The sequence below is a fragment of the Drosophila ananassae genome (assembly GCF_017639315.1).
Source record: "Drosophila ananassae strain 14024-0371.13 chromosome 4 unlocalized genomic scaffold, ASM1763931v2 tig00000066, whole genome shotgun sequence".
NCBI classification, from domain to species: domain Eukaryota; kingdom Metazoa; phylum Arthropoda; class Insecta; order Diptera; family Drosophilidae; genus Drosophila; species Drosophila ananassae.
The window spans coordinates 109,346-122,675 of NW_025319039.1; the positions used below are offsets into that span (position 1 = coordinate 109,346).

Below are 13,330 nucleotides of genomic sequence, written 5' to 3' on the forward strand. Positions count from 1 at the left end.
ATTAGAGGGAAAAGGTATTAAGGATATCAAAGAAACGATTTCTATCGCTGAGAAAGAAAAAGATTTTGTTAGTGTAATGTTATTAGAAGAGATGTTAAAAAATGAAGAAGAGCACTTCCATTGGATTGAAAAACAGATTGACCTTATTGAACTAATGGGTGTTGAAAACTATTTAAGAACACAAATATAGAGTGTTAAAAAAAATAGTATTTATTTTAATTGTACCTTGCTTGCTCCTTTTTTTATTAGGATTATGGCAAGTATTCAGATTGAACTGGAAGAATAATATTATCAAAAATATGAGTCTTCCAGTTGTTCATCTATTGCCCAATAACGACCTTGAAAAATTTAACTATAGGCATGTCAAGATTGATGGGATTCTAAGTGACATAGAACTATATGTTTTTGCAGGACAACATGGCTATCATGTGTTATCTCCTATGCTACTTACTACTGGAAATTATATGCTAGTGAACAAAGGAATAGTTAAAGAAAAAAAAGAGGAAAGAGCAAAAATTGAAAAAGTAGCTGCAGGTGGAGTTTTATATTGCAATAGCAGTAAAAGCAAAAATTGGTTTATCAAGAACGATACTGCTTCGAATACATGGTTTACCCTGAGTACAGAGGAAATTTCCAATGAGTTAGGTATTAAGCTAGAGAAGTGTATATTGTGGCCGAACAATTTTGGCAGCAAATTAGCTATACAGCCAATGAAGCATTTGGAATATGCAATCACTTGGTTTGCACTTTCCTTAACTTGGTTGATTATGTGCATAATTTACCATAGGCAAAACCTCAATAAAGCTTGAAGCTTTCTGTACATAAAATTAGAGAAGTAGTTATTCATCTTTATCACTACCAAGGTCTTTTAACATACTGTAATTGCCTTTTCTGAATCTACTTTTTAAAGACGTAACTCCACTTTCGCTAATACCACTAAGGCTCAGTGCAGCTCCACCTAGCTGCAATCCTATCTCAGATGTTTCAGGAATAATTTTACTAGCTCCTAGATCTCTATAAACCTCCACATTACTCAGATCTGGTAAGCGTATTACAATATTTACATGCGGAAAATTTGCTGCAACTAAAGAAACAACTTTTTTTATAGTAACTTCATTCTTTATTGAAATAACGAGAGCTTGAGCTCTTTCTATTCCTACCGATTTTAAAATTTCACATCTTGTAACATCTCCAAGATATATAGGAAAACTATCACTTTTTCCTTCTTTGACTATTTTCGATTGAATATCTACAACAACGTAACTTAAATGCTCTGCCGTAAGCATTTTTGTTACCATATATCCCACTCTACCAAATCCAGCAACTATCACATGGTTATAAAGATCTTGTGTATCTGTTTCAACAGCTTCATCATCTAATATTGTTTTCTCAGTGCTAAATGAGTTTGCTATCCAATCTCCAAGCCCTGATAAAAGAGGAGTGAAAGCCATGGTTACTGTAGTTACCATCATAAGTACTTGAGCGATTTCACTTGGTAGCACATTTAGCTCATCTGCTAAGCGAAATAAAATAAACGCAAATTCACCGCCTTGTGAAAGCAGTAACCCAGCTTGTATAGCAGGTGCACTCTTAAACCCAAAAAATCTACACAATATATATATAATAGATGTTTTTAAAACGATAAGGATAATCGATAATAAAGTAATTAGTGGTAACTTATTGAGTAAAAGTTCGGTATTGATGGACATACCAACAGTCATGAAAAATAAGCCAAGAAACAAATCTTTAAATGGCAATACTGCGTGTTCTACTGAGTGTCTATATTCTGTTTCTGCAACTAACAATCCAGCAACAAATGCACCTAATGCTAACGATAAATGGAATTGCTCAGTAATAAATGCTGCTCCTAATACTATTAAAAGCGTTGTTGATATAAAGATCTCATTACTTTCCATTTTAGCAATAACCGAAAATAAAGGTCTAAGCAATAATCTACCAGTTATAAATATCAGCACTAATGCAATAGCTGCTTGCACCAATGAACCTGCCAATGAGCTTATCAGGCTGTGCTCAGAATTGCCAGTAAGTAAAGGTACCAATACTATTAATGGTACCACTGCAAAATCTTGCATTAATAGCACTGCTATCGACAATCTACCAACCTGACTTGCTTGAGAACCTTTTTCTTGCAGAACCTGCAACACTATTGCTGTTGAGGATAGCGCAAGCCCACCACCAATAACTGTTGCTATATTCGTATTCACTCCGAAAGCAAGAGCGATGCACCATATTGCTACCATGGTAACTATAACTTGAAGAGAACCGAACCCAAATACATGAATACGCATAGCGATCAGGCGTTCAAATGTCAATTCAAGGCCTATAATGAATAATAGAAAAACTACACCAAATTCTGCAAGATTATCCATTGCTTCAGCTGAGTGTATCAGATTAAATCCGTGAGAACCAATAACTGCACCTGCAACGAAGTAACCAAGCACTGGACTAATATTCATTTTCCAAAATGCTATGACTATAAACACAGCAGCAGAAAGCAAAATTATTGTTGAGGAACGGAATGCATTTGGGCAACTTTGTATCTATTCATGTTGCTGAGATTTAGGCAACATGAATCTTAATTCCCCTTAATCATATTGTAAGAAGTTCTATATACACATAACCATGGCAACGCTGATCGACGCGCCGCCATTTTCTTATATACTTAATAATTTCCCTTTCTCACACATGTAAATCTATGTATGTATACCTAAGGCATCATTGCGCTGCGTCGCATTTACTTTATTCAGTTATTTCTTAACCGTCAATCAATAAACACCACAAAATTCATATACAGTCCACTGAGAAGCAGTCTCATTTCTGACCATAGTAAAGCTTTTGGTCCTTCGAGCCGGATTGACTGGAGAAATAATTCACCACTACACGGAGTATTGCCTTAAATGGAGGAATACAAGTTGCTGGTTGTAGGCCGCCGCAGACTGAAGGGTACGATCACGAGGATCGTGTCCTTAGCTGAGCGTTTACCTGCAACACAAACGAAGGATGGAATCGATGTCTTGTTGGATCGACTGGATTTGGCATGGAGCGAATTCGAGAAGATTGGCGACAAGATATCGCTTCACGATGCGGTCGATGGGTACGTAGATCCAGCCGACGACTACGAGGAGTACGAAGGAAGGTACCTGAGGGCAAGGGAGTTACTTGTCTCAGGAAAGCGCTCACTGGAGCCACAAACAAGCACTCAAAGCAATGAGTCAATGCCGGGTAATGGAGATGCACTTTTCCGGTTACTACAACAACAACAACAGATGCTAGAACGAATGGCTGTTTCTGAAGCAGCAAGTACACCTATTTCACAAGATGACGCAATGAACGCGGTAGCAACGCATAATGAACTACCGAAAATTCAAATCAAACGGTTTTCGGGAGACTACAAGGAATGGCCGGCATTTTGGGATATCTATAAAAGCACTATCCATAAGAAGCGACAACTATCAGATACACAGAAGTTTCACTATTTGAAATCACTATTGACCGATGAAGCAGCGAATCTAATTGCACATTTGCCAATTACTGACAGCGCATATGAAACAGCTGTGTCGCGTTTGAACGAGAGGTACGACAGACCACGCCATATTGTGTTTTCATTATTGGAACAGTTCACAAAGCTACCAGAAACAACAAAGATTGATGTATCAGTGCTAAGGAAAGTGACTGATGGAGCAAACGAAATAGTTCGTGCATTGGACGCAATTGGAGAAAACACACGTGATTGCTGGATCATTTTTCTAATTTTGCAAAAAATGGATGCAGAAACACGTCGCAAATGGATCGAGGACAGCCGCGATTTAAACTCACCAACAACCAAGGATTTGTTCAAGTTCCTGGATACACGCTGTGAGGAGTTTGAACTCAGTCAACGACAAAGCATCGGGGATGGCAAGATCAAGCAAGTTGAAAAGGCGAGAAAACCTATGCATATTATGATGGCTGTCGAGAGAAGCAATGGCGTCAAGGGCAACATGAACGGACCCGATCTGATTGGATCTGCGGATTTTCTGGCGCTAAGTTGTGAACAACGAAGAGCAACGGCAAAAGAGAAATCGGTATGTTTCAACTGTTTGAAGCCTGGACACTTTACCAGGCAGTGTGAATCCAAATTCAACTGTAGGATATGCCATGCTCGGCATCATACCTTATTGCATGTACAACCGGCTGCAAACGCGCAAGGCTTTGCAGCAACCACGATCAATTCGCAGGATACGGCACAGACCGTGTCAACAGGAAGGGAGGACCAGCGTAATCAGGACGCTTCTCACACTACATCGGTGACAGTGAGTCACATCGCCCGAGCATACGGCTCACAATCGGCTGCAGACGCGCAAGGCTCTGTAGCAATTCCAAACAATTATGGGCGTCGCCAAAGCACGCTGCCGACTGCATTGGTATATGTCCAAAACGCAAATGGGATATATACAAGCTGCCGGCTACTATTCGACAGTGGATCTGAATTGTCATACATTTCGGAACGTTGCATCAACGCACTTGGGCTAGCACGTTCATCATCACGAATCCTAGTGTCAGGAATTTCTGCCATCAAGGCTGAGGCAACCAGAGGGGTCACTCAGCTGCATCTCAAATCTAGAGTTTCGGACAACACTCTAAAGATTACCGCACACGTTCTAAGTAAGATCACATCTTCGCTGCAGAGACACAATGTAGATCCATCATCGCTCAATGTGTTCAATGGATTCCTGATGGCGGATACCAACTTCGCATCAGTGGCCCCGATAGACATTTTATTGGGGAGCGACTACGTTTGGGCCACCTTAACCGGCCAAAAGATGCACGACAACATGGGCAATCTTATTGCCATTTCTTCAATATTTGGATGGGTCATCACATCGGTTGGAGTTAATCAGTCTCCAACAACTACAACTCTATTCTCCACATGCAACATTGACACTACCCTACAACGATTTTGGGAGATAGAAGAAGTAAGCTGCTACGCACACAAGGATCCCGACGAAGACAAGGTGGAAAAACATTTCCTAGAAACTCACAAAAGGGATGACGCTGGAAGGTATATAGTTGAGCTACCTTTCAAAATAGCAAACCCGAAATTTGCAGACACGTTCCAGGGAGCGCGATCCCGCTTCATGGCTGTAGAAAGACGACTACAGCGCAATCAGGATTTACGAGAAAAGTACATCAAGTTTATGCAGGAATACATCAGTCTTGGCCATATGCACGAAATCAGAACACCAAGCTTCGATTCAGGCAATTTCTTCTATTTGCCGCATCATCCTATAGTTGGGCGAAAACTTAGGATCGTATTCGACGGGTCATTTAAGGACGCTAACGGAGTTGCACTAAATGACGTATTACACATTGGGCCTAGTATTCAACGCAATCTCTTTTCCGTATGCCTACGCTTCAGAATGTATAGATACGTATTCTCCGCAGATATCGTTAAAATGTTTCGCCAAATTTGGGTAAGCCCCGATCATCAAAACTATCAACGCATTGTTTGGCGAGAGCATCCATCAGCGCCTCTTAAGCACTATCAATTAGACACTGTAACTTATGGAACCGCTTGTGCACCATACCTGGCTGTACGAGTGTTAGAACAACTGGCATATGACCACAAGGAGCAATATCCTACTGCATCGAAAATCCTTTTGGAGGATTTCTACGTAGACGATGTACTTACTGGATCGAACAACGAGAATGAGCTAATAGCTATTAGGAATGAGCTATTAGAACTCATGTCACACGCCAAATTGGAACTCGACAAGTGGGTGTCCAATTCATCACGCATCTGCAGACGCGAATCCAGCACCGAACGAGAAGAAGAAGCAGTAAAGGTACTTGGAATTTACTGGAATTCAATCGACGATCAGCTGATGTACAAGACATGCTTGACATCAAATACGAATTGTACTAAAAGGCAAATCCTATCAGATGTTGCGCGTATCTTTGACCCTCTTGGCTTATTATCGCCGATTGTGGTTCAATTTAAAATCATGTTTCAACAGTTATGGCTATTGGATCTGGGCTGGGACACGAAGCTGCCACCAAACATTGCCGAACCATGGCTCAAGTGCAGAGCAGATCTCGACAAGCTAAAAAAGCTGAGAGTACCACGATTTGTTCCCAACAGGGAGGACTCGATTGAACTACACGCCTTTTCCGACGCATCAACCAAGGCATATGCTGCTGCTGTTTACTGTAGGTTTCGACATGAAGACGGAACATATTCGGTTTCATTGATGGCTGCCAAAACTAGGGTAGCACCACTGAAACAACAATCACTACCACGGCTGGAGCTTTGTGGAGCATTGCTGCTAAGTCGCCTGGTACGATCACTCAAGGATGGTTTACGTCACAAGGATATACAAGTTTACGCATGGTGTGATTCAACAATTGTATTAGCCTGGTTATCATACCCACCATCGAAGATGAAAACATTTGTCGCAAATCGCACATCGGAAATTCTTGAAACGTTGCCACGACACGCCTGGCATCACGTAAGCTCAAAGGAAAACCCCGCAGATTGTGCATCGAGGGGAATGATGGCTACACAGCTCATGGAATTTCACCTCTGGTGGAACGGACCCACTTGGCTACACGATGAAGATGAGTATACAGTCAAAATGCAAAACTCAGAACTCTCTTTGAATATTTCAGAAACCCATGCACAGGACGAATTGAAGACAACAGCCATGCTCACTCTGAAGGAGATGGACAATTCATTATCTGAATTTGACGAACTAGTCCACCGCGCCTCATCCTGGCAAAGGCTGGTACATACCGTGGGCTATGTTTTACGTTTTATTCAAAGACTGAAAGAGCCGCGAAAACGAGTCGAATCCACGATACTGTCTTTTGAAGAAATCAAGGCAGCACAAGTAGTATGCCTGCGGAACGCACAGGCGTGCTTTGGAGATGACAGAAGGCTTCTAGAAAAGGATCAACCACTGCGAAACAGGTCGCAGTTATTCAAGCTAACCCCGTACATTGGACAGGATGGTCTGCTACGAGTTGGAGGCCGTTTGAGGCAATCTCAATTACCAGAAGAAGTCAAACACCCGATATTACTTCCTAAGACACACCAGATTACGAAGCTAATCCTGGAACACGAGCACTGGGTAAACTTACACCCAGGCACATCTGCACTGTTTGTAATAGTTCGCCAACGATATTGGATAATTGGAGCACGCAACCTGATAAGAAAGGTCACCCACAACTGTATCAGATGCATTCGTCAAAGACTCCATACTACGCATCAACTCATGTCCGACTTGCCAAGTATCAGAATCACACAATCACTTCCCTTTGTCAATTCTGGATGTGATTACGCTGGACCAATTACTCTCAAGGATCGAAAGGGTCGCAACGCTAAGAAGTCAAAAGGATACATATGCCTCTTCGTGTGCCTCGTCACCTCGGCACTACACCTGGAACTAGCCACTGATCTCAGCACGGAGACATTTCTGGCAGCTCTGAGAAGATTCATGTCGCTCCGAGGAAAATGTGCAAAAATCTACAGTGATAATGGCAGGAATTTTGTCGGAGCAAGGCGAGCATTGGACGAGATGCAACAACTCCTGGCATCTTCACAGCATAAGGATCGAGTCTCGCAGACATTGGCAGATGAAGGCATTAAATGGGTCTTCATTCCACCGTACGCACCTCACTGGGGAGGAAAGTGGGAGTCTTCCGTAAGATCAGTCAAGCTTCACCTGCGCCGCGTCATTGGCAACACTATCCTAACGTTTGAACAGATGCACACCCTATTAGCACAAATAAGTGCAGTGGTAAACTCAAGACCACTGTACTATACACCGGACACCGACGTCACATATCTGTCTCCAGCACACCTGTTGATAGGCAGATCATTCACAACAATTCCCGAAGGCGACATGAGCCACATACAGGAAAATCGACTGGACTACTGGCAGGGAGTTCAAGCACTATACCAAGGATTCTGGAAGCGCTGGCACCAGGAATACCTAACTACGCTACAGCATCGCCCCAAGTGGGGAACCCCGCAACCCAATGTGGAATTGGGATCAGTTGTTCTCATCAAGGATTCGAATACTCCGCCAGCAGCCTGGCCACTTGCAAGGGTCATCTCAACTCACACAGGAACAGATGGTAGAGTTCGTGCTGTCAAATTGAAAACTGCTTCAGGAGAAGCAACTCGCCCTATAACCAAGATCGCAGTTTTACCAAATTCAGAAACGATGTTTCAGGGCGGGCCGGGATGTTGAGGAACGGAATGCATTTGGGCAACTTTGTATCTATTCATGTTGCTGAGATTTAGGCAACATGAATCTTAATTCCCCTTAATCATATTGTAAGAAGTTCTATATACACATAACCATGGCAACGCTGATCGACGCGCCGCCATTTTCTTATATACTTAATAATTTCCCTTTCTCACACATGTAAATCTATGTATGTATACCTAAGGCATCATTGCGCTGCGTCGCATTTACTTTATTCAGTTATTTCTTAACCGTCAATCAATAAACACCACAAAATTCATATACAGTCCACTGAGAAGCAGTCTCATTTCTGACCAATTATAATATCAAACAAATGCTGAGAGCCACTGTGCATGATATTTAACCTGTAGAATTAGACCATTTAATTGAGCAGCCAATACTTGATTTTTGGTCAATTGGAGAATTACCAGTTTCTGCAATAAATTTCATAGCTTGAAATAAGTCACTACTTCCTACTTCATAGCTTTGAACCTTTTCTTTTTTTGCGTCGTTAAAACGTCCACGATAGCAAAGGTTTAAATTGGAATTAAAGCCGAAAAAGTCAGGAGTGCAAACAGCCCCGTATTCTTTAGCTATTTTCTGTGTACTATCAATTAAATATGGAAATGTAAACTTATTTTCCTTGGCAAAATTAATCATATTTTCAAAGGAATCTTCTGGATATTCATTTACATCATTTGGCATTATTGCAATGGTGTTTACCTGATAATCTTTTTTCAATTGATCAACATCGCTTACCAGATTACTAATAATTGACTGAACGTAAGGACAGTGATTGCATATAAACATTACAATAAGACCATTTTTTCCACAACAGTCACTTAATGTATAGTATTTATTGTCTACTCCCAAAAGATTAAAATCTTTTGCAGTAAAACTAAAATCGACTTTAGGAGTATTCAGAGCAACCATAGACTATTATTATACCACATGTAATTTACGGTCTTATTATTTAAATGTCAAACGGTTTCTATGTATACTGTTTGCATATTCTTTTTTAGTATTATAATTATAAAACTTATGTTCATAACTTTCGAAGGAATAGACGGCTCTGGTAAAACAACACAATCTAAGCTACTTGCAAATCATTTTAAGCAAATTCACGGCGAAAATAATGTGGTATTGACTCGAGAACCAGGTGGCACTAACTTTGCAGAAAAGATAAGAGGAGTGTTGTTAACGAATAATATTGATCCTATTTCTGAACTCTTGCTACTTATTTCGATGAGGCGCGAACATATGAAAAAATTAATATTACCAGCTCTTGCAGAAGGAAAAATAGTGATTTGTGATCGGTTTATTGATTCAACTATTGCATACCAAGGATATGGGCTTAGTGTTGATTTAGGGCTAATAAGGGACTTACATAAGTTAGTAGAAATTAAATGTCCAGATATTACATTTATTCTAGATATTGATGTTAAAGTTGGGTTAAATAGAGCAAAAGACAAGAATAAATATGAAGAAATGGATGTTAATTTTTACAATAAGGTCAGAAAAGGATTTCAGGAAATAGCCATAAAAGAGCCCGTTAGGTGCAGTGTTATCACTGGAATTGAAACAAAAAATGATAATCACGTACACAATGAAATTATTGATAAAATCACCTAGCTTGTGATAGAAAATTATCAATTTCAGGTAACATTATTTCATATGAATAACTTTTTGTTTGAGTAGCTAAAAAATCCTGTATTTTGTCTGGATCTTCTTCACTTATCATCTTATATGCCCTTGCGAGGTTCATTAATTCACTTCTATTTTTTTTATTGCTTACTTCAGTAATAGTAAAAAATTGATCAAAATGGTCTAAGAGGTCTTTATTTTTTATTGAAGACACAATATTGTCAATTTCTTTCACATATAATGCAAGTTTGTGTGCTTTACTACGATCTTCAAAACAAAGATTAACAAGCACGTTACGAAACCTATCTTTCGTAGTACTTCTCACTTCTGCTAATAAGGACTTAATATTTTCTTGGCAATGCACTCTCTTTACCGATTCAGCCGGTTCAACCATACCAAGAACATTCTTTACCAAAGATTTTTCTTCACAACTAAATATGAACATGTAATAACCCATCGATAAAGTGAAGAGCAAGAACATAGCCGGAAGTAAAAACGGAGCTAATACATTTTGTGACGCAGGGAAAATAAACCAGGTAACAGTTGCTATTGACACAGTTACAAATAATCCTGATAAACATAATTGTGCTTTTCTTCTATAATTCTGATCAATAACTGTACTTACACCAATAGAAGCTATATCAATCATTACTCACACCTCATTAAACATTAATACTAACTGAATGATAGCATTATTGTGATGAAAATGCAATATTATGAATATTTTAATACAATTTATATTGACAGTTACAATTCTGAATGTTTTATTGCAGCGTTAGCTGATTAGCATTTTTAAGATGAGGTCAACTCTCATAGAGAGAGGATTTTTTTATTTTCTCATTCTTCTCATTTTCCTCTCTAACAATTTTTTTTCCATTTAATATGTCCTTTATTTCATCTCCTGTTAAAGTTTCAAACTCCAGTAGATTTTCGGCAATGAGATCTAAGCCTTTCTTATGCTTGGTCAAAATGTCTTTTGCTTTTTCATAGCAAGAAGATACAACTTTCTTCACTTCTTCATCTATAAGTTTTAACGTATCTTCAGAAATTATCTCAGAACCATGTATGGTTTGTTCGCGATTGTGATAGATCGGGCCTATTTTGTCACTCATTCCCCATTTTGTTACCATAGCGCGTGATAAATCAGATGCTTGTTTTATATCCGAAGATGCACCGCTTGTGACTTTATCGTAGCCAAAAATTAGCTCTTCTGCCACTCTTCCACCCATTGCAACAGTTATATCTGCTAGCATCTTTTCTCTTGTGAGGGACACTCTATCTGTTTCTGGTAGTCTCATAACTAAACCGAGTGCCCTACCGCGTGGAATAATTGTTGCCTTGTGTATAGGATCAGAAGCAGGCATATTAACAGCAATCATCGCATGACCAGCTTCATGGTATGCAGTCAGTCTCTTTTCCTCTTCTGTCATAATGAGAGATCGCCTTTCTACGCCCATCATCACTTTATCACGTGCATATTCGAAATCATCCATGGTAACAATCTTCTTGTTTCTTCTTGCAGCGATAAGTGCAGATTCATTCACCAAATTTGCTAGATCAGCCCCTGAAAAACCTGGTGTTCCTCTTGCAACTGTTTTCACGTTTACATCTGGTGCTATTGATATTTTCTTTATATGAGTATTTAATATCTTTTCACGCCCATTTATATCGGGTAAAGAAATAGTAATCTGTCGGTCAAAACGACCAGGTCTAAGCAGTGCTGGATCTAAGACATCCGGACGGTTAGTCGCAGCAATTATTATTACACCTTCATTAGACTCAAAGCCATCCATCTCAACTAATAACTGATTTAATGTTTGTTCTCTTTCATCATTGCCGCCACCAAGACCAATGCCACGATGTCTACCCACCGCATCTATTTCATCTATAAAAATTATACAAGGAGCATTTTTCTTGCCTTGATCAAACATATCACGAACACGACTTGCACCAACACCCACAAACATTTCAACAAAATCAGATCCAGAAATACTAAAGAATGGCACATTAGCTTCTCCTGCAATTGCACGAGCAAGTAAAGTTTTACCAGTTCCAGGAGAGCCAATCAAAAGGCACCCTTTTGGTATTTTTCCACCTAATATTTGAAATTTTTGCCTTTGTTTAAGAAAATCAACGATCTCTACTAGCTCTTCTTTTGCTTCATCAATTCCGGCAACATCATCAAATGTTACTTTTTTTCCACTAGTCATGAGTCTAGCCCTTGACTTGCCAAAGCTTATAGTTCTGTTGCCCCCCGCTTGTGTTTGTTTAAGAAAGAATAGCAAGAAGCCAATAAAGATAAATGTTGGGACCCATGAGATAAGTAATCCACCAATTACGTTCATGGCAGAATCTCCAGTTGAAAAGGAGAATCTCACTTTTCTATCATGTAAATTTTTTATTAGGTCGCTATATATGACACCGCTTGAATTGAAACTTGAACCGTCCCTGAACTTGCCTTCAATGCTCTGGTTTTTTATGACAATATTTTCTACATCATTGTCTTCTAGTCTAGTTAAAAATTCCGAAAAAGGTATAATTGTTTTACTTTTACCTACATTTCCGCTGAACTGAATATAAGCAACTGAAATAAGAACAATAATTACTAACCAGATCAATAAGCCTTCTAAAAATTTTTTCATTTCTATTTCTAACTAAATACTAATCAAGCTTACCAAATTTTGTTTTATCGTGCTATTAATAATGCATTGAACCTTATCGTCATTGGTATTTTTTCCGTTATAATTTACATCAGGATAAGCAAGCACCTTTCCATCTTTTAGCACTACAGGCAAAGAATAGAAAACTTCAGGGCAGCAGTTGTAATCCTTCAGAAATTCAGGAACTTTTTGTGTTTTTTTTAATGGAGCGATGATAACTGAACACTCTTGATTTCCGAGTATTGTGCAGCTAAATCTGTTATCCCATTGAGTAGGTTCATTTAAAGGTAGGTTTAAGGTAATTTCTTGTATCTTTGACGATTCTCTAATTATCAAGATATTTTCTCCATGTTTTCTTATTTTACACCCAGAAAGTGTACAATTAACATTACTATCCTTTTGCAATATTTTATTAAATATTACGATAAGGCTGTTGTACCTTGGTTTATAATGTTTACTGGCAATTGCCATTATGGAGTAAAGAAGAAGCCTCAAGGCTATTTCCTCTGGCAATTGATAAAACTCACTTAGTTTAATTTCAATATAACCAAGATCATGCACATTAACGCAGTCATTAAACGCAAGGCGTGTGTAGTGCATCAACGCTTTTGCAGCTCTTTTCATATGAAGGGCTGTGAGGCATATTCGCTCTGTTAAAATCTCTTGATTATCACTTGCTTTAAGTAAGTTACGGTATAAAGTTCGCCTGTATTTTAAGTCATAGTTGCTTCTATCTTCGATCCATTTTAACCGATGAAGCTTAGCGTACTTTTC

The 13,330-nt window shown here is 39.2% G+C and overlaps 2 protein-coding genes across 2 annotated transcripts; one reads left to right on the forward strand and one right to left on the reverse strand.

Moving 5' to 3' along the window:
• Positions 1 to 2,918: 2,918 nt before the first annotated feature.
• On the forward strand, positions 2,919 to 8,255 carry LOC123257810. Its single transcript, XM_044717793.1, has one exon. It carries the CDS (start codon positions 2,919 to 2,921, stop codon positions 8,253 to 8,255), a length of 5,337 nt encoding a protein of 1,778 aa, XP_044573728.1.
• Positions 8,256 to 10,418: 2,163 nt separating this feature from the next.
• On the reverse strand, positions 10,419 to 12,558 carry LOC123257793 (ATP-dependent zinc metalloprotease FtsH-like). The gene has a single exon (XM_044717777.1). It carries the CDS (start codon positions 12,536 to 12,538, stop codon positions 10,700 to 10,702), a length of 1,839 nt encoding a protein of 612 aa, XP_044573712.1. The 5' UTR covers positions 12,539 to 12,558; the 3' UTR covers positions 10,419 to 10,699.
• Between the last annotated feature and the right edge of the window lie 772 nt (positions 12,559 to 13,330).

What these genes read in the sequence shown, in the direction of transcription:
- LOC123257810 (XM_044717793.1), top strand. Translation starts at nt 2,919, where the DNA reads ATGGAGGAATACAAGTTGCTGGTTGTAGGCCGCCGCAGACTGAAGGGT.
- LOC123257793 (XM_044717777.1), bottom strand. Translation starts at nt 12,538, where the DNA reads ATGAAAAAATTTTTAGAAGGCTTATTGATCTGGTTAGTAATTATTGTT.